This window comes from Nerophis ophidion, linkage group LG08 (assembly GCF_033978795.1).
Source record: "Nerophis ophidion isolate RoL-2023_Sa linkage group LG08, RoL_Noph_v1.0, whole genome shotgun sequence".
In the NCBI taxonomy this organism is placed as follows: Eukaryota; Metazoa; Chordata; class Actinopteri; order Syngnathiformes; family Syngnathidae; genus Nerophis; species Nerophis ophidion.
The window spans coordinates 8,898,152-8,921,133 of record NC_084618.1 but is presented as its reverse complement, the minus strand read 5'-3'; the positions used below and the strand labels follow the sequence as shown (position 1 = coordinate 8,921,133).

The 22,982-nt window shown below is 39.7% G+C and overlaps 1 protein-coding gene across 4 annotated transcripts in view; it reads right to left on the bottom strand.

Annotated features, from left to right (window-relative positions):
• The window catches only part of plekhm1 (pleckstrin homology domain containing, family M (with RUN domain) member 1), a 37,649-nt gene extending 16,116 nt beyond the window's left edge, over nucleotides 1-21,533 (bottom strand). For 2 of the 4 annotated variants that reach the window (XM_061907623.1, XM_061907626.1), the window contains exons 1-6: nucleotides 21,260-21,533; nucleotides 16,650-16,738; nucleotides 4,942-5,183; nucleotides 4,218-4,865; nucleotides 3,828-4,131; nucleotides 481-616 (exon numbers count right to left, since the gene is read on the bottom strand). In XM_061907623.1, the coding sequence (XP_061763607.1) occupies nucleotides 481-616; nucleotides 3,828-4,131; nucleotides 4,218-4,865; nucleotides 4,942-5,183; nucleotides 16,650-16,703 (1,384 nt within the window). In that variant the 5' untranslated portion in view covers nucleotides 16,704-16,738; nucleotides 21,260-21,533. Of the gene's footprint in view, nucleotides 1-480; nucleotides 617-3,827; nucleotides 4,132-4,217; nucleotides 4,866-4,941; nucleotides 5,184-16,649; nucleotides 16,739-19,771; nucleotides 21,237-21,259 lie in introns of those variants that run through there. The other 2 variants (XM_061907624.1, XM_061907625.1) reach the window with 2 other exon arrangements.
• Nucleotides 21,534-22,982: the final 1,449 nt, after the last annotated feature.

The window sequence follows — 22,982 nt, the reverse complement described above, 5'->3', positions numbered from 1 at the left end:
GGTGATGTAACACAGTGGTGAACATGCCCTTTCCCAACTACTTTGGCACATGTTGCAGCCATGAAATTCTAAGTTAATTATTATTTGCAAAAAAAATAAAGTTTATGAGTTTGAACATGAAATATGTTGTCTTTGTAGCATATTCAACTGAATATGGCTTGAAAAGGATTTGCAAATCATTGTATTCCGTTTATATTTACATCTAACACAATTTCCCAACTCATATGGAAACGTGGTTTGTATATCCGTGTTTCAGTTTTCAGTTTCAGCCAAGAATTGTCATTTTATTGCATCCGTTGTTGTTACCTAATCTTTCTCACAGCAGATGACAACAGTTCCCTTTATATTTTTAACGGCAAAAAAAAAATAGCCTGTGTGACTCACTCAGCTGACGTCTGCCAAGAGATAAAAGTGCCCGGGGGAAAACACCTGCTCGTCACCTGACGAGAGGCTTAAAAGAGGGCGGGGCCTACTGCTCACCTATTTGCCGACGATGCACAACACTGGGTGGCGACTGGGAATTGGTGGCAGCAGCAGGAGGCGCTTCCTCGTGGTCGGACTCCTCGTCCACTCGGGGCTTGTAGATATCGTCCTCAGAGATCCAGGAGCGAGAACGCTGCAGTGCGGCAGACACAGACATGGACATGTTACGTCACCATGTCGTGTTTGGAAGCTTCGTGGTCAGCGTTTCCTGTTGTCAAATCACTTGGCAGACTTCCATACACACACACTTCAGCTTTTGTGTCATGCTGTCTAAAGTGCAACATGTGGAACATTTGTCGCTGACACCTTGTTTTTTATTAGCCCTCCGCATATTATAAAAATAACATTAATCCATTATCAATTAGGGCTGAAAAAATGTATCACCATTTAAGTGTTTTATATCGGTCAGTATTGGTAATTATTGATATTTTTGATGACTTATGGAAAATAAGGACCAGGGTAAAGAAATATGAAATGTAAACATTCCTATTTCAAATGTAACATTACTATCATTATAAATCCCTCAGCTGTCAAGACAAAAATAAAACATTGACACAAGTGTGGAAAACAAATGTAAACAAAATAGTAAAATCACATGGAACACCTAACAATAAGCTCTTTAAATGAAGGTGCAAAAATAAGGAATATCTGAGAAGTGCTTCGTAAAATGTAAGAAAATAGTGTGAAAATGTAAACATAGAGAAACCTGTGAAGAATTATTTTCTGCAGGTTTAGTGAAAGCAAATAATGGCTGTGTAACATGAATTTGCCCCGTTAGTTTTATTTAACTTTGGAAAGGATTTTTTTGTTATGCAGTCATTATTTGAATTGTATTATTGTATTGATCAATATCGATAATTATTTAATCTCTTTTACAACGTATGGAACAGAAGAAAAACATAACTTATTTGAAATGTAACTTCCTCAAATTGTAATCCCTCAGCTGTCAAGGCAGAAAGGAAATTTCAACGTAAGCATGGAAAACAAACAATGTCAACAAAATAGTTCAATCACATTGAACACTAAAAAGGAAGGTGCAAAAATAAGGATTCTGTAAGAAATGCTTCATAAAGTGTAAGAAAATAGCGCAATGTATTATACTAGGGCTGGGCGATATGGCTAAAAACTGTATCATGATAAGAAGTGTTTTATATCAGTCGATATCAATTTTTTTTAATGAGCTTTGGAATATAAAGAACGGGGGAAAAATAGTAAATGTAAATATTTTATGTTTTATTTTATACATAATATATTTATATATATCATGTTATATTTATCTTATTTTTTTATATCATTAATATTATAAATATATCATTCATATCGTATTATTATTTTTATTTATGTATATACATTTTTTTTACATATCTGAAATATAACCTTCCTGTGACTATAATGCCCTCAGCTATCAAGACAGAAGGGAAATGTCAACACAAACATGGAAAACACTCAAACAATGTCAAGAAAATAGTAAAATCACATTGAACACTTAACTATAATCTCTTAAAATGAAGGTGCAAAAATAATAAATATGTAAGAGATGCTTCATAAAGTGTGAGAAAATAGTATGACAATGTAAACATAGAAACCTGAGAAGAACTATTTTCTGCAGGTTTAATGGCAGGAAGCTACAGCTGTGCTCTAAAGGGTGAGCACGACTAAGGTGGTGTGGTATTAATTAGCGGTCTTGCCTTGCATCGTTTCCGGACCACATTGGTCTGACTACGGTCCCTTTGAAAAAAATCCCAAAAAGCGTCATACTGTCCAGGTGACTTTTCCTCCTTCATCCACAATTTCTTCATTTCGACTTTCTCTTCTCACTCCATGCTAAGAATCAACCGTCAGATAAGCAAACTTTAAGGTCGACACGTTTACCTGTTAGCGTGTCACTCCCACTGATCAGTCATCACTTCCTGCTTTGCTGGGTTACCAGAGAGTGAGTGCCGTTGTTCATGCAACCAACCTTGCTACCATACTTCACCTTTTTTACGGCGAAGAAAGAAAAATAATCGTACGTTTTATCGAACACATTTTTTGTTGCTACCAATTAAGTGTCTATCGCGATATATACTGATATCGTTTTATCACCCAGCCCTATTATCAATGACATATATTACAAACCCTGCTTCCATATGAGTTGGGAAATTGTGTTAGATGTAAATATAAACAGAATACAATGATTTGCAGATCCTTTTCAACACATATTCAGTTGAATATGCTACAAAGACAACATATTTGATGTTCAAACTGGTAAACTTTCTGTTGTGTGCAAATAATCATTGACTTTCGAATTTGAAGGTCAGCAACATGTGACAAAGAAGTTGGGAAAGGTGGCAATAAATACTGATAAATTTGAGGAATGCTCATCAAACACTTTTTTGGAACATCCCACAGGTGTGCAGGCTAATTGGGAACAGGTGGGTTCCATGATTGGGTATAAAAACAGCTTCCCAAAAAATGCTCAGTCTTTTTCAAACAAGGACGGGGCGAGGTACACCCCTTTGTCCACAACTGCGTGAGCAAATAGTCAAACAATTTAAGAACAACGTTTTTCAAAGTGCAATTGCAAGACATTTAGGGATTTCAACATCTACGCTCCATAATATCATCAAAAGGTTCAGAGAATCTGGAGAAATCACTCCACGTAAGCGGCATGGCCGGAAACCAACATTGAATGACCGTGACCTTCCATCCCTCAGACGGCACTGTATCAAAAACCGACATCAATCTCTAAAGGATATCACCACATAGGCTCAGGAACACTTCAGAAAACCACTGTCACTATATACAATTCCTCCTACATCTGTAAGTGCAAGTTAAAGCTCTACTATACAACGCAAAAGCCATTTATCAACAACATCCAGAAACGCCGCCGGCTTCTCTGGGCCCGAGATCATCTAAGATGGACTGATGCAAAGTGGTAAAATATTCTGTGGTCTGACGAGTCCACATAAAATTGTGACTTTTTTCGAGTAGAATTGCTAAAATTTTAAGCTTTTTCTGTAAAATTGCGACTGTTATTGAGCAAAACTCCAACTTTTATAATAAAATTGCACAAATGTTCAGTTTTTTCTTGTAAAATTTTGACTTGTGTTGAGTAAAATGACGACATTTTATTATAATACTGCCAAAATTCTAAGTGTTTCTTGTGAAATCGTGACACTTTTCTTGTGAAATCCCAACTCGTTTTTCACAATAAGCTTTTCTATATTTGCATAGTATGTATATATTAATCATGTTGTAAATACAAATTGTTATATGTCTAGAAAGGGTGGTCCTAGAGAGGTAGGCATTTTTCGGAGGTCTCAAAAATGTGTGTGTGTGTGTGTGTGAGACATAAGACTTACAGTGACGGAATCTGAAGACAAGTTCCTGCTCAGGACACTCGGCGAACGACCACAGCTCAAATGCATCGAAGACTCCGACCTGCCCTGGACTTCCTTCTCCTGGACAGGGACCACTGCGACCTCAGGCTGCTGGAGCTGGTCTCGTGGGAGGGCGTTGACGTGGTCCTGGCGGGGCTCGGTGTCGGAGAGAACGGAACTCAGCGGCTGGTCAATGTCTGAGAAGTGGTCAGGATTGTTGCTGGAGACAAAGGAGTCTTCGCGCATAGAGTCTTGACTGCTGTTCTCCTGGAGCTCAGGAAGCGAACTGAGGAGAGCAAATATGTAGTTCACTCAGAGAGGAAGTTCAGCAAAGAGTTCTGTGCTGTAATCAATTAAGGTGTCACAGCTTACTTTTTCAAGGGCGGCTTGGTGCTGCTGGTTCCATTTAAGGTGGAGTCCAGGTCACATGAGGACCACTGCTCTCCAGCAGGGGCGCGGGATTCCTGGCCCTGGAGGAGGCTGTCGGAGCTCAAGCTGGACGAGAGCTGCGAGGAGCCTGTGGTGTTGAGGCTCAAACTGGACGAGTTGAGCCCTCTGGTACCCCCCTGGAACCCGCCGGAGACCCTGCTGACCAGCACCCTCTGCACGTCGGGTGCATCGGACGATCCTGACGACTGCGACGCGGTATCCGAGGAGTCTTTGCACGTGAGCTTGGAGACGGGGTGGTCCGTGCCGTTGGAGTCTCCCTGGGCCTGGGGGCAGAGTCCGGCGAGGGATAAAGGCGTGGTGGTCCACTCGTTGAGCACGGCCGACTTGTACGAGAGGCTGAACGGGAGCGAGGCCAGACCCTGCAGGTAGCTGAGCAGCACCTCCCGCTCCTCCGCGTCCAGCAGCAAGGCGCCGGGCTGATAGTGCGCCCGCAGCTTGGCGCTCTCCCGAAACAGCGAGGCCAGGTAACACTCCAGCAGGCCGTGGTTGAGAGCCAGACGCAACCAAGCGCGACAGCGACCCACGTCTGTGCCCACGAAACTGATCTTCTCCAGCTCGGTGATCACGTCACTGTGGATGATGGCGAGGAGGGGCATTTGAAGACACATCTTTGGGTTGCTCGCAACTGTTCCCGGGTAAAACTCACCGGTGGGTGACGGTCTTAACGAGGCTCCAGAAGAAAGGCTGAGGGAGAGGTCCTCGGTTCCCCTTCCTGCCACGGCCCCCGGCCTCCAAGCGGATGTACTTGCTCTTGATGCCGTGGATGAAGACGGCCTCCAGGGTGCAGCAGAGGAGGTTGGCGTCTGCGTCCTCGCTGGTGACCACTGCATCCGACGTCACGTAGCGTCTCTGCAGGGCTTTGAGCGACTGTGCCAGCCTCTCCTTGATCTGCAGGAGGGCAAGCCAGGAAAGATACATTACAACCACTTCCTCTTTTATTTTATTCATAAAATACTCAAATATAAAATATACATATATAAAATATACACACACATATGTATGTATATATATATACATATATATGTATATATATATTAGGGGTGGGCAAATTAATGCGTTAATTACGCGTTAACTCATCAATCTATAAACGCCGACAATTATTTTATCGCACATTTGCGTATGTTGTTTACATGCTTTTATTTTGTTAACGCCTTTTCTCAACAAGATGGCATATCCCGGATGTACTTCGGCGTCGAGGGGCTCTTGGTAAAGATGGAACATTTGGCAAAAATACCGGACAATTCTGCAAATTTCCTGGCTGGCTTACAGCGTGGTCACTCCGGGATCACTTACGACCGCCAGACAATTCTGAATGTGGATAGATCGGGCCGTTTTGGACTGAATGACGCGTGCTTGCTAGACCGGCTAGCTAGCATGGGAATACTTTGCCGGCTACATCCAGCGGCCTGTGAAGCAGCGGAGTATATGTGTTGTCTGTCTATTTATGAATAATGCTGACCAGGAGTGTTGGCTGAGTTCTTAACGTTTGCTTTCAGAGCGTGCATATCACAACATACAAGATGCCGTCATGGCGACACAACCTATACCGGGCTACCGCGCATGCTCCTCACTCCTGTTGCATGCTGGGTAGGGTAGTTCTTTTTTCCCTGGCTCATAACATCACAATATAGTACCATGTATATGATGCCTTCAGTTTATCAAAGCACCAAGCAAACAATCGGAAAATTCCCATCATATCAATTCCTAGATATGGTCATAATTATTTTAAGTGCACTACGCAGAATAAACACAACATTATTAATATTGCTACTACGGATAATTTGATCAAAAATTCCCTAAAACAGCCCACTACCTATAATATAGGTTTTTAAACATAAGATCCTGATAAAAAAAATGTTTTTGCTCTTACCTCAGAAATTGCCTGTTCAGATGTTATGATTGTGGCTCAGAGATTTGTATGTAGATTATATTTATTTTCCATAACAAACAGGATAACTTAAATACCCTGGCAGTGGCAATAAGCTTAAATGTTTGTATTTACATTTTTGGAGTTGATTTTCATAAAATATGCTATTTAACTGCTATTGTTTAACAAGGACTGATTTAAATTGTGTTTGCACAACAAATGTTTTGGCGCTTTTGTTCTAGTGGGAGAATATTCCAATAAAGGTGCACTACACACTACTTTTGAATTCATTATTGGGCTTTGCGTATACAATGCAGTTAATCGCGATTAATCGGAGAATAGTGCGATTAACTTCGATTAAAATTTTTAATCGTTGCCCAGCCCTAATATATATACATGCACATACATATATACACATATTAATGTATATATATATACACACATATATACACACATACACATAGGGCTGGGCGATACATCGATATGCACAATATATCGTGGGTTTGTCTCTGTGCGATACAGAAAATGACTATATGGTGCTATTGGGAGTACAGGTTCTCACGCAGTTGCTTTTAGCTGCTGGCCTTACACAACAGGCTCTTCTCGCTCTTCCCTGTGTCTCCTTCTCACAGAGACATAAAACAAGCGCACCTTCTTACACACGTCACATACTGTCACCTCATACGTCACATACGTATACGCCCTCGCCCAGCAGAGAGGTAGCAGCATGGGTAACGTTAGCTGTGATGCTAGCAGAGCCGTGCAAGCAGTAATAGGAGAGAAAAAAGGTTCGAATGAATGATTAAATTAATTCCCAAGAAAAACAGCAAGGGGTCCATCTTCTGGCGGTGGTTTGGCTTCAAGTGGGAAGATGTCGAACAGACAACCGTAATTTGTCAAGTTTTGGCCAAAAGCGTTGCTACAAAAAGTAGCATTACTGCTAATATATGTAGCATCATTTGAAAAGTCACCTGCTAGAGAATGAAGAGCGCTTACTCCGCATGTCGAAATCTCCGTTCGGTGAAACACGCCCACTCCACCAAAATGCAGAGGCAAACATTTTCACATCAACACCGTATGAAAAAAAATAGTCAACAACAGAATTTAATAACCTCCATAGTAACTTACCACATTGCGAAGGACGAACACTATTTGATTTCCTATTATGCAGCTCATTTTTATTTGACACTTAAAATGTCTCTGACAATCTTGCACTTTCTGTTTTGAAATGACATGAACATTTGTGCCACTGTTTAAAGGGGAACATTTTTACCAGACCTATGTAAGCGTCAATATATACCCTGACGTTGCAGAAAAAAGACCATATGTTTTTTTAACCGATTTCCGAACTCTAAAAGGGTGAATTTGGCGATTTAAACGCCTTTCAATTGTTGGCTGTCGGAGCAGTGACCTTTCACCCGTGACGTCACAACGTGAAGAAATCCGCCATTTTTTGAAACACATTACACACACCAAGTCAAATCAGCTCTGTTATTTTCCGTTTTTTCGACTGTTTTCCGTACCTTGGAGACATTATGCCTCGTCGGTGTGTTGTCGGAGGGTGTAACAACACCAACAGGGACGGATTCAAGTTGCAACAGTGGCCAAAAGATGCGAAAGTCCCTCGTTTGTTCTGCACACTGTACCGACGACAGCTATGCTACAACAAAGATGGCAAGAATGTGTGGATGTCCTGCGACACTCAAAGCAGATGCATTTCCAACAATAAAGTCAACGAAATCACAAATGTGAGTTTTGTTGATGTTACTGGCTTATGTGGAGTGTGCTAATCAGACATATTTGGTCACGGCATGACTGCAAGCTAATAGATGCTAACATACTATTTAGGCTAGCTGTATGTACATATTGCATCATGATACCTCTTTTGTAGCTATATTTGCATCCAGCCTTTCTCTCCACCCACATTTAATGCCAAACAAACACATACCAATTGTTGTTTAGAAGGCGATCGCCGAATTCGTCCGCGCTTCCTCCCGTGCCGCTGTCTGTCGTGATATGGCTTAAAAGCTTCTGTTTCTTCTCTAATTTCGTTTTCGGTACCTGCCTCCACACTCCAACCATCCGTTTCAATACATGCAAAATCTGTTGAATCGCTTACGGCGCTAAATCCGAGTCGGAATCCGAGCTACTATGTTATACCTTTCTGTGCTATCCGCCATGTTTGTTTTTGGTGGTTTCATGCAGTGACGTCACAGGACAATAGACGGGTGGATATAGCGATGGTGTAAATCAGGCACTTTGAAGCCGTTTTTCGGGATATTGCGTGATGGGTAAAATTTTGTGAAAAACTTTGAAAAATAAAATAAGCCACTGGGAACTGATTTTTATTGGTTTTAACCCTTCAGAAATTGTGATAATGTTCCCCTTTAATATATAGTTTTGGTCAAGTGACTTAATTTTAATTTCTTTCTCTGCATGAAAGTTTAAAAGAAGCATATATTAATGCAGTATGAAGAAGAATGTTTTAATGTAGACACATAGAATCATCATACTGCTGTGATTATATGCATCAAGTGTTAACTTAAGGCCAAGGCAAAATATCCAGATATATATCGTGTATCGCGATATGGCCTAAAAATATCGAGATCTTAAAAAAAGGCCAGATCGCCCAGCCCTACATACACACACACACACATATATTATATATATATATATATATATATATATATATATATATATATATATATATGTATGTATGTATGTATGTATGTATGTATGTATGTATATATATATATATATATATATATATACACACATATACATCTATATATATATCTCTATTCATATATATATATACATACACATATACATATATATACATATACATATATACACATACATATAATGGGGCAAAAAAGTATTTATTTCTCCCATTTAAAATGATGACAGAGGTTTGTAATTTTCATCATAGGTACACTTCAACTGTGAGAGACAGAATGTGAAAAAAAATCCAGGAATTAACATTGTAGGAATTTTAAAGAATTTATTTGTAAATTATGGTGGAAAATAAGTATTTGGTCAACCATTCAAAGTTCTCACAGATGAAAAGAGGTTTTGGCTCCAAATCTCACGATACACGGCCCCATTCATTCTTTCCTTAACACCGATCAATCGTCCTGTCCCCTTAGCAGAAAAACAGCACCAAAGCAAGATGTTTCCACCCCCATGCTTCACAGTAGGTATGGTGTTCTTGGGATGCAACTCAGTATTCTTTTTCCTCCAAACACGAGCAGTTGAGTTTATACCAAAATGGACACATGGATGATACAGCAGAGGATTGGGAGAATGTCATGTGGTCAGATGAAACCAAAATAGAACTTTTTGGTATAAACTCAACTGGTCGTGTTTGGAGGAAGAAGAATACTGAGTTGCATCCCAAGAACACCATACCTACTGTGAAGCATGGGGGTGGAAACATCATGCTTTGGGGCTGTTTTTCTGCTAAGGGGACAGGACGATTGATCCGTGTTAAGGAAAGAATGAATGGGGCCATGTATCGTGAGATTTGGAGCCAAAACCTCCTTCCATCAGTGAGAGCTTTGAATGCTTGACCAAATACTTATTTTCCACCATAATTTGCAAATAAATTATTTAAAATTCCTACAATGTGAATTGCTGGATTTTTTTTCCACATTCTGTCTCTCACAGTTGAAGTGTACCTATGATGAAAATTACAGACCTCTGTCATCATTTTAAGTGGGAGAATTTGCACAATCACTGGCTGACTAAATACATTTTTGCCCCACTGTATGTATGTATGAGGTTTCTGTGGTGTATCCATATTCGTTATTGGTGCTCAATACAAGGGTAGAGCGGAATTCACGTTAGGTAATCAGGAAATCCCCTGAAGAGCAAGGAAACCTGCGAAACAGGTTTGTAGGGATGAAATAGCCTCTGTGTTTTTTTCTGATCTAACATACGTACATACATATATACATAATTTTATATATATATATATATATATATATGTGTGTGTGTGGTTAAACATCTGTGCCTTTGCAGAAGAAATAAAGTGTGCAGCGAAAAGTGCCAACACATTTGGGGTCGATGGCCTTATGACACAGTTGTCACATGACTGTCAGCTGACATGGAAAGAAGGACAAGATGAAGATTGAATCATGCAGTGGTGTGCAGAGGACAGACAAGAGCTGCTGAGATGGAACATCCACACAAAATTGTTGCAAAAATGATACCTATGAATTTCCGTGACTCTCTATACTTATTGGATACCACGATTCAAATAAAACAACAACTGAACACATGTACTTTTAAATGTACGCTCTCACTTGAATCATTTTGTGACTGATACACCACTTTTGAGATGTACCTCTCCTCGACAAGGGGCTAAAAGACAATCACAGACTTTTTTCCAATGTCTTATTCTCTGGTAAAGCAGGCTTTTTCTTTGTGGCTTTTTATAGATTCCAACAAGTCAACAGAATGCATGCAGCTTAGCCCAGTTAGCTCCTTTGTGAATGTCAACATGTGACTCAAAGTGTTGCAGGTACAGCAAATAAAGGTGCTACAATAGTGAATAGACTTGTTCTCTTAACATTACTTCAATCAAGGGTGTCCAAACTGTTTCCACTGAGGGCGGCACAGTCAAAGCATGCGGGGGCTATTTTGATATTTTTCATTTTAAAAGCAATACTAATATTCATTTTCCTATGCTTGTACAGTATATCAGCTTCGGAAGTATCTTTCAAGAAAGTTTTCAAAATACGCAAAGTGAATTATTCGATGTGAAATAATTGGAGCCAACGAGGTCAATGATGCATAACAACGTTGCTTTTTCTAATTTTATCAATGACAGTTTTTTTTTTAATATCCAACTCAAACTTTTAGGGATCCAAAAGATACTATCTCATCAACATGTGAAGAATAACTTTTACATTATTTTCACACGTAAATCTATTGATCAACTCCAGATCTATCTGTTTATACGTTTTTAATGATGTGATGTGAAGCTTTGGACTGGACTCTCGCGACTGTGTTGGATCCATTATGGATTGAACTTTCACAGTATCATGTTAGACCCGCTCGACATCCATTGCTTTCCTCCTCTCCAAGGTTCTCATAGTCATCATTGTCACCGACGTCCCACTGGGTGTGAGTTTTCATTGCCTTCATGTGGGCCTTCCGAGGATGTCGTAGTGGTTTGTGTTGTGGTTTGTGCAGCCCATTAAGACACTAGTGATTTAGGGCTATATAAGTAAACATTGATTGATTGATTGAAGTATTTGGAGCCATGAAAAGGTAAATTGTTTATGACGCCATTTTATTTTTAAAATTCATTATTATTTTTGGAGCAATGACAGTTTGAAAAAACAAAAACCAGCCTGCATGGCAACTTTTTTTCGCATTACATTTCAACGGCTTTCTTTTTTATTCCGCTATTTTATGTTTTTTTTTTTTATTAGTAAAAGCATATCGAGATATACTTTTTCGTCTATATCGTCCAGACCTAACTACTAATAATCAGTATCAGCTAGGGCTGGGCGACATGGCCTTTTATTAATATCTCAATATTTTTAGGCCATGTGACAATACAGCATACTGTATATATCTGGATATTTTGCCTTAGCCTTGAATGAACACTTGATACATATAATCACAGCAGTATGATGATGATACGTGTCTATATTAAAACATTCTTCTTCATATTGAATTCATATATGCTACTTTTAAACTTTCATGCAGAGAGGGAAATCCCAACTAAGTCAATTTACCAAAAGTGTATTTATTGAACAGTTATTAAACAGTGGCACAAACATTCATGTCATTTCAAACCAGAAAGTGCGAGATTGTCAGACACATTTTAAAACAAGCTATAGTGCACTTTTGTGCATGATGTCACGAAAATGACATATCAAAACAACACTAAATTGAAAAGCACTTTTTGTACAGAACGCCACTAGAATAGTTTAAAACAAATAAAGTGCACTTTGGTGCATGATGTCACACAAGATATTTCAATAAGTGTCAAATAAAAATGAGCTGCATAATAGGAAATCAAATAGTGTAGTCCTTCACTGTGTGGTAGGTTCCTGCGGACGTTACCTCCTTCTGTTGTTGATAATTTTTTTCATACGGTGTTGATGTGGAAATGGTTGCTTGGGCATTTTGTTGGGTAGTACCGGCCGAGATGTTGACACCAAACAAGAATGACAAACACAATTCTGGAGAACATCAGCACTGTAACACAACATAAACACAACAGAACAAATACCCAGAATCCCATGCATCCCTAACTCTTCTGGGCTACATTATACACCCCCTCTAGCACCAGATTTCCCCCCCACCGTGCGTCGTTTGAGGTTGGCGGGGTTGAGTGAGAGCGGGGGTGTATAATGTAGCCCGGAAGAGTTAGGGATGCATGGGATTCTGGGTGTTTGTTACGTTGTGTTTATGTTGTGTTACAGTGCGGATGTTCTCCCGGAATGTGTTTGTCATTCTTGTTTGGTGTGGTTTCACAGTGTGGCGCATATTAGTAAGAGTACTAAAGTTGTTTATATCACAACCCCTCAGTGTAAACTGTATGGCTGTTGAGCAAGTATGGCTTGCAGTCGCTTCTGTGTGTCTGCAGAAGCCTCATACAACATGTGAATGGGCTGGTAATCCGTTTGTTCCGGTTGTAGAGGGTGCTAAACGCATTGTCATCATAGCACGCCCTTATTATTGTTGTTTGGGTGAAAACCAGCAGACAGTCGAAAGAATAGTTGCTCTGAAACTCGGTAGTCTCCCGGAAAAACTGAGATGCTTGGCAAATGTGATGTTGTCAAGCGGCATTCAAATAAAACTCGCGGGCCGCACTAATATTACATTTTCATATTAAGGTGCGGGCCGCGTGTCTGAGACCCCTGGTTAATACACAGCACAAAGCAAAAAAAAACTTTGTACGTTGTGTTATTTCATTTTAAATTTCAAAAGAGTGTTCCATAGTTTTCTTTATTATTTTTGACACGGGTCAAAATGGCTCTTTGAGTGGTAAAGGTTGCCGACCCCTACTCTAGGGGTGACTTTTGAAATGATGTTACAAATTAGCAGTAATGCTACTTTTTGTAGTAAAACTTTTTCCGCATACTTGATATATTACTGTTGTCTGTTCAACATCTTTCTGCTTGAAGCCAAACCACTGCCTGACGATGGACCCTGTTCTGTTTTTCTTGGGAATTAATTCTTCCTTCATTTGTTAGCAGATTCGCACCTTCTTTCTCTCGTATTACAACTCTCACCGCTCCGCAAGCATCACAGCTAATGTTACCCATTCCGCTATCTGTCTGCTCCGCGAGGGAGTATGACGTTGCACACGCGACAGTATGTGACTTATGTAAGAAGGTGAGCTTGTTTTATGTCTCTGTGAGAAGGAGAGACAAGAAAGAGTGAGGAGAGCCTGTAGTGTAAAAAGCAACTGCGTGAGAACGTATACTCCAATATCACCGTATAGTCATTTCTATATCGCACAGAGACAAAACCGCGATATATCCAGTATATTCGATATATCGCCCAGCCCTAGTATCAACTAACAACTCCAATTGACCAGGGGCCGTATTTATCAAGCTTCTTAGAATTACTACTAAGAAGTCTGCTAAGAGTTGACTTATGAGTAAAGAAATTCTTTGCTGAGAGCTGCACTTAAAAGTTAGTTATCAAGCGTCTAACTCACACTTTCAGCGAAGTGTAGGACTGAATCTTAAGTGTCACACTCAGAGCAGAATTAAGACATTACTATGTGCCGTAAACGGAATTTAAGGTGACGTCATTTCTGTGTTCATAGAAATGACCAATCACAGAAGGGAATCCCATGTCTAAGAATAAAGAAATATCTTAGAAATATTTAAGTGGACAATAGGAGTGTATATTTCGACAATAAACTACAAAATAAAACAAAACAAAATGAAAGATTCTGAGAATCCTCTCAAAGAGCTCCTAAATTATCCTAAAAATCTCCAAGCGAAGAGTTTTAGCACTCATTTGTGCACTTTCTTTACATACTTAGCTGTGAGCGCAGAACTTGTGCACTAATGTTGCACTCCTATATGAACACACAACTTTTGCACTTACTTGTCGCTCATATGTGAGCACACGTGTGCACCAATTTTACACACTTATATATGAGCACACAACTTGTGCATCTATTTTACACACTTATATATGAGCACACAACTTGTGCACTTATTTTACACACTTATATATTAGCACATAACTCGTGCACTTATTTTACACACTTATATATGAGCACACAACTTGTGCACTTATTTTACACACTTATATATGAGCACACAACGTGTGCACTTATTTTACACACTTATATATGAGCACACAACTTGTGCATTTATTTTACACACTTATATATGAGCACACAACTCGTGCACTTATTTTACACACTTATATATGAGCACACAACTTGTGCACTTATTTTACACACTTATATATGAGCACACAACTTGTGCATCTATTTTACACACTTATATATGAGCACACAACTTGTGCATCTTTTTTACACACTTATATATGAGCACACAACTTGTGCACTTATTTTACACACTTATATATGAGCACACAACTTGTGCACTTATTTTACACACTTATATATGAGCACACAACTTGTGCACTTATTTTACACACTTATATATGAGCACACAACTTGTGCACTTATTTTACACACTTATATATGAGCACACAACTTGTGCACTTATTTTACACACTTATATATGAGCACACAACTTGTGCACTTATTTTACACACTTATATATGAGCACACAACTTGTGCACTTATTTTACACACTTATATATGAGCACACAACTTGTGCACTTATATTACACACTTATATATGAGCACACAACTTGTGCACTTATTTTACACACTTATATATGAGCACACAACTTGTGCACTTATTTTACACACTTATATATGAGCACACAACTTGTGCACTTATTTTACACACTTATATATGAGCACACAACTTGTGCACCTATTTTACACACTTATATATGAGCACACAACTTGTGCACTTATTTTACATACATATATATGTGTACATGACTTCTGCAATTTATTAATGCACTTATTGCACACAGTTATAATTGTGCACTTTAACCTGTGCACTTTATTGGTGCACTTATTTTACACAATTATACAAGTGCACATAACTTGTGCACTTTGTTGGTGGACTTATTTCACACACTTATGTATTTACACATAACTTGTGCACTTTGTTGGTGGACTTATTTCACACACTTATGTATTTACACATAACTTGTGCACTTGATTAATGCTCTTATTGTACACACTTATATATTTACACTTATTTTACACACTTATATACAGTAGGTGCACTTTATTGGTGCACTTAACACACTTAACATGGGCGTTTAACTCTCAAAATGTCAGTGCCTAGAAAACTGCTCAAATGATGTTTAGGGCATCCCAAAACTCTCTACCATCCAATATACAGAACCTATTCCATGACAGAGATGATCACCATAGTTACAGTTTAAGAGGAAACAACAAATTATATTTGCCTAAATTCAGAACCACTTTAAAATCAATGTGCATTTCAGTGCGTGGAGTCAGTCTGTGGAACAACTTAGGGGACGAGTTAAAAACGTGTTCTAGCATGATTCAATTTAAAACACTGTTTAAAAAAGAAGTACTGAAGAAGTACGATGAGGAAAGAGAGTGATGGAAGAGAGGTGTATGGTCGGGGAGTGTTTGGGCCCGTGTGTGTGTGTGTGTCTGTGTGTGTGTGTTTTGTCGTCTTGTGTTGTCTCATGGTATTGTTAGTGTACTGGAGATTTTCTTGTTTTGTTTATAGAGTATTGTTTTTGTATTATATTGTTTATGTCAAATGTGGAATGAGTGAGAGGGGTTGGGCTATTACAAGCAGCTGCTTCATCCAACCCCTTTTCAAGCCTTGCATAAATATCTTTGCCAACATGTAAAAAAAACAAAAACTGTGTTTAGTTGTACTGTGCAGGTTTGAAATAAATATTTCAAATCAATTTATGTCAGTATTCAACCTTAGATTGAAAAGCCTCACGATACAAAAACAGTCCATTCAAATTTTCCAACTGAATTTTTGTAGTTGTGGAATATTTTAACTATTTTTGATATGTTTTATATTGTTGAATATTTTTATAAATATAAATATAAATATCCTTCCGCTCCCTGAAAGGTTCGTGCACGTCCCTCTCGCCTCAGTGCCATCCCCCGCTGGCAACTCCTAACCACTTAGGACACCTCTGAAGGTCTCTTAAATATCATGGAGAGTAGGAGTGATTCTTAGACTTAAGAAAGTTAAAACATAGCTTTTATTCTTAGGTTTGAGAGTAGGACTAAATTTCGCAAATTCTCAGGACTTGAGTGTAAAATGGCACTCTAAGACGCTTGATAAATACGGCCCCAGGTCTCTACTAAGTGAACGCTTGTCAGCAACAAACAGAAGATGGCACAGAAACATTACCTTTGTGACATGTTTGGCCTCCTGTGCCGCGTCTGTTATCTGTGTCGCCAACATGGCACCCCTGGAGATTCCTAATCCCGCAAGGCGTGCTGCAAGAATCAGAAAGAAAAACTTGAGCTTTGACTAATGTCCTCCTTGGCAATGACAAATGGTATTAAAAGGTCCAGTTCTTCCTCTCTTCATGCAGCTAGCAAGTATTGTGCCTATTCAAACATGTTCCATCATGTGGAAACTGCCTGTTGTTGTTTTTTTTTAACTAAGTCATCATCTGGGTCACATGTTGCTTTGATCTCAGCCCTGAAAGCAGTTTATACTTCACAACTTCCCCCGTGTCAACATGACATGAATCAATCATGATAAGAATACTCTAAATCAGGGGTCTCAAACTCAATGTACCAGGGGGCCACTGGATGCAGATACTGGGTGAGGCTGGGTCTCAAGAAAAGATTTCTTAAACAATCTAACTTTTTAATGAATTCACCTTCTATGAATGGCTTTCTCGCAACATACTTGCCAACCCACACCATTTTTCCGGGAGACTCCTGAATTTCAGTGCACCTCCCGACAATCTACCGGTGCAACCATTCTCCCCAATTTGTCCCAATTTTCACCTGGCCGACATTATTAAGGGCTGCCGTGACTGCACTGCCTTTAAAGGGGAACATTATCAGCAGACCTATGTAAGCGTCAATATATACCTTGATGGTGCAGAAAAAAGACCATTTATTTTTTTAAACCGATTTCCGAACTCTAAATGGGTGAATTTTGGCAAATTAAACGCCTTTCTGTGTATCGCGCTAGAGGCGATGACGTCAGAATGTGACGTCGCCGAGGTAACACACCCACCATTTTCATTTTCAACACATTACAAACACCGGGTCACAGCTCTGTTATTTTCCGTTTTTTTGACTATTTTTTGGAACCTTAGAGACATCATGCCTCGTCGGTGTGTTGTCGGAGGGTGTAACAACACTAACAGGGAGGGATTCAAGTTGCACCACTGGCAAGAAATCTTCCGCCAGACCCCCATTGAATGTGCCGGAGTGTCTCCACATTTTACCGGCGGTGCTAAGACAGACATGGCACAGAGATGTATGGATAACCTGCAAATGCATTTGCAACGATAGTCAACAAAATCACAAAGGTGAGTTTTGTTGATGTTGACTGCCAGCTAATCGATGCTAACATGCTATTTACCGGCGATGCTAAGACAGACATGGCACAGAGATGTATGGATAACCTGCAAATGCATTTGCAACGATAGTCAACGAAATCACAAAGGTGAGTTTTGTTGATGTTGACTGCCAGCTAATCGATGCTAACATGCTACGCTAATCGATGCTAACATGCTATTTACCGGCGGTGCTAAAGCAGACATGGCACAGAGATGTATGGATAACCTGCAGATGCATTTGCAACTATATTACGTTTCCTTCCACCCACATTTAATGCGAAAAAAACACCAATCGACGGATTTAAGTTGCTCCCATGTCAAAAGATACGAAAGTCCTGATCGTTTGGTCCGCACATTTTACCAGCGATGCTAACGCAGCTATTCGGCCATGCTATGACTATGAATTCGCTCAATAGCTTCAGTTTCTTCTTCAATACTTTCATACTCCAACCATCGGTTTCAAAACATGCGTAATCTGTTGAATCGCTTAAGTCGCTGAAATCCGAGTTTGAATCCGAGCTAATGTCACTATATCTTGCTGTGGTATTCCCATTGTTTGTTTACATTGGCAGCACTGTATGACGTCACAGGGAAATGGCCAGTGTCTTCGCAGAGAGCGAAAATAAGGCACTTTAAAGCTTTATTTAGGGATATTCCGAGACCGGTAACATTTTGAAAAAAAATTCAAAAAATAGAACAAGCCACTGGGAACTGATTTTTATTGTTTTTAACCCTTTTGAAATTGTGACAATGTTCCCCTTTAAGGTCCTCTACAACAGTGGTTCCCAACCTTTTTTCAGTGATGTGAATGAACATTTTTTTGATTCAAGTACCCCCTAATCAGAGCAAAGCATTTTTGGTTGAAAAAAAGAGATAGAGAAGTAAAATACAGCACTATGTCATCAGTTTCTGATTTATTAAACTGTATAACAGTGCAAAATATTACTCATTTTTAGTGGTCTTTCTTGAACTATTTGGAAAAAAAGACATAAAAATAACTAAAAAACTTGTTGAAAAATAAACAAGTGATTTAATTATGAATAAAGATTTCTACACAGAAGTAATCATCAACTTAAAGTGCTCTCTTTGGGGATTGTAATAGAGATCCATCTGGATTCATCAACTTCATTCTAAACATTTCTTCACAAAAAAATAAATCTTTAACATCATTATTTATGGAACATGTCCATAAAAAGTCTAGCTGTTAACACTGAATATCGGATTGTTGCATTATTTTTTCTTTCACAGTTTATGAACTTACATTCATATTTTGTTGACGTATTATTCAATAAATATGTTTATAAAGGATTTTTGAATCGCTGCTATTTTTAGAATATTAAAAAAAAAATCTCACTTACCCCTTGGCATACCTTCAAGTACCCCAGGGGTACGCATACCCCATTTGAGAACTACTGCTCTACAACATGTCATCGCATCCGCTTTTACATCACACAACCAGCGTGCCGGCTTTGTAACATGTTGTACGAGGCTTGTGCAGATCCACGTAAGTAACTGCAAGGCATACTTGATCAACAGCCATACAGGTCACACTGAGGGTGGCAGTATAAACGTATTTAAAACTGTTATAAATATGCGCCACACTATGAACCCACACCAAACAATAATGAAAAACACATTTCGGGAGAACATCCACACTGTAACACAACTTAAACACAACAGACCAAATACCCAGAACACCTTGCAGCCCTAACTCTCCCGGGCTTTTATATACACCACCTCAACCGACACAAGTAGGGGGGTGTATATTGTAGCCCCAAAGAGTTAGGGCTGCATAGGATTTTGGGTATTTGTTCTGTTGTGTTTAAGTTGTGTTACGGTGCGGATGTTCTGGCAAAATGTGTTTGTAAATAAATGATAAATGGGTTGTACTTGTATAGCGCTTTTCTACCTTCAAGGTACTCAAAGCTAACTAGCATTTAAGTCTCACCTTAAAAGTCATCTGTATACTCTAGCCTTTATATAGACCTCCTTTTTAGACCAGTTGATCTGCCGCTTCTTTTCTTTTTTCTCCTATGTCCCCCCCTCCCTTGTGGAGGGGGTCCGGTCCGATGACCATGGATGAAGTACTAGCTGTCCAGAGTCGAGACCCAGGATGGACCGCTCGTCGGGACCCAGGATGGACCGCTCGCCTGTGTATCGGTTGGGGACATCTCTACGCTGCTGATCTGGCTCCGCTTGAGATGGTTTCCTGTGGACGGGACTCTCGCTGCTGTCTTGGATCCGCTTTGAACTGAACTCTCGCGGCTGTGTTGGAGCCACTATGGATTGAACTTTCACAGTATCATGTTGGACCCGCTCGACATCCATTGCTTTCGGTCCCCTAGAGCGGGGGGTTGCCCACATCTGAGGTCCTCTCCAAGGTTTCTCATAGTCAGCATTGTCACTGGCGTCCCACTGGATGTGAATTCTCCCTGCCCACAGGGTGTGAGTTTTCCTTGCCCTTTTGTGGGTTCTTCCGAGGATGTTGTAGTCGTAATGATTTGTGCAGTCCTTTGAGACATTTGTGATTTGGGGCTATATAAATAAACATTGATTGATTGATTGATTGAAAGCGCTTTGACACTACTTCCACATTTACCCATTCACACACACATTCACACACTGATGGAGGGAGCTGCCATGCAAGGCGCCAACCAGCACCCACCAGGAGCAAGGGTGAAGTGTCTTGCTCAGGACACAACGGACGTGACGAGGTTGGTACTAGGTGGGATTTGAACCAGGGACCCTCGGGTTGCGCACGGCCACTCTTCCACTGCGCCACGCCGTCCCCATTCTTGTCATTCTTGTTTGGTGTGGGTTCAGAGTGTGGCGCATATTTGTAACAGTGCTAAAGGATTTTTTTACGGCCACCCTCAGTGTGACCTGTGTAGCTGTTGATCAAATATGTCTTGCAATATCACACGTGCGAATCAAATGGCCAGATGCAACATATAACTGGGCTTGCACGCTGTTTGTACAGGACGTGGAGGGCGCTAAAGGCAGTGCCATTATGGCACGCCCCGAAATATTGTTGATTGGGTAAAAGCCTACAGGAATTCGAGAGAATGGATGGCCTGAAATTCAAGGGTCTCCTGGGAAAATTGGGTGCGTTGACAAGTATGACGCTGTCAAGCGCAGTTCATATTAAACTTGCGGGCCGCACCAACATTAAATTGTCATATCAAAGTGCAGGCCTCAAAATAACGTCTCGCGGGCCGCATGTTTGACACCCCTGATCTAAATCTAAACAACAGACACCTCATTTGCATATTCATTTGCATACTCATTTGCATACAGTAACAAGAGTCAGTGCAGGGTTTTGTCTACTTCCTGTGAGAGCTCTTGGGAAGTAAATCTCTCTGATATTCAAACGTTGTCAAGCATGCCAGGATGGATCAGCACAAAAGACATAAAGAGTAAATAAATAGTCATTCACCTCCAAATTGGTCCCAGACGTTAAAACGTGTATAGCTAGCATGACGTCACTGGCTTAGTTTAGCTGAGCCGCTTCCTTACCGAGAAAAGTTTACTTTCCATTTGGGTCCAAAAGACAGCCGCCTGTGCGCTATAAAAAGTAAACAGCGCTTCTGACATGACGTCTCCTGTAAACGCTTCTAAAAGTGGACAATATCTGCGGTTAGTTAAGATTTGTTAGCGGAGAGAAGAGATTAGTAAAGTGGAGAGTAGTAGCTGACGAAGCGTGGTGCATTGTGGGAACATGGATGATGCATTCACGGACAGTTTTTTTCTTCTCGATCGTGATCATTCTAAAATATGTCGTTTCATTTAAATCTTGTTCGCTCCACACATTAAAACACCCATTAATATTATCATAATTTGTAGATTTTTCAACTAAAATATTCGAAGTGTCACAAATTATGAACTGTGTTTTTTTGGTGAAGCACCGGCTGTACGAGCGTCCGTAAAGGCAGCAGTGTGTGGAAAGCGTGTTGATGTTGTTGTCATGTGAGAATGTTCCAGTCTCTTCTCACACACTTTCAACACACTTGTCAGAGCTTAAATCAAACATAGTGTCACTCGGCGCATTTAAAAAGTAATATTTATAGAAAAAAAACATACAAACGTGGAATAAAAGAGCAAACAGGTGAAATGTGACAAGAGAAAAAGTTCCAATGTCGACTCTAATAACAAAAAGCTGCCATGCAGGTTGATCTTTTTCTCTTTAAAACTGTCATTCCTCAAAAAATAATAATGAATCAAAATCAATGTTGTTATGAATTATTCAGCTCTAGAAGACTCCCAATTTCTTACTATCAAATATTATTATTTGAAATATAGTTTGGGGAGAATATAGCATATTTGGTGTGTTTTACATATTAAAAATAACATTTTCTTGGACAAAAAAGGTATAAAAAAGACACATTTGAAAAAAATAAAACATTGAGGGATAAATCTGAAGTTGATCTAGAGAGCTAACTGTTGAAAATAAAAACAAAGCAAAATGCATGACTTATTTGTAATGAGTGGGGCCCTTCTGGATCCCTGTCATTTTAGTAGGATGTTATTGTTTTACTGTAATTGTATAAAATATAATAATAAATCAAAATCAATATTGTTATGAATTATTGACCTATTTAAGGCTCCAAATATTTCACATCTAAAATGCCACTTTGACATTTGGGGGGGGGGGGGGGGGGGGGTGTAAACCATTGCATGTTTGTGTGTTTTTGCCTGGAAAAACTGGGTTTTCTATATATATATGTATCAAACAATGTTTATTTATAGTGTCTCAAAGGGCTGCACAAACCACAAAACAAACCACAACGACATCCTCGGTAGATCTCACATCAATCAATCAATCAATCAATGTTTACTTATATAGCCCTAAATCACTAGTGTCTCAAAGGGCTGCACAAACCACTACGACATCCTCAGTAGGCCCACATAAGGGCAAGGAAAACTCACACCCAGTGGGACATCGGTGACAATAATGACCCAGTGGGACGTCGGTGACAATGATGACAATGAGAACCTTGGAGAGGAGGACTGGGGCAAGGAAAACTCACCCCAGTGGGATGTCGCCCCATTTAGATTTTAAAAAAATATATTTCCATGTCTGTCCTGAGTCCTCCTCCAACTTGTTAGTCGCTTTGCCTTTTGCTAAAATACTCACTAATAGTCACTAGAAAAATGGCTAA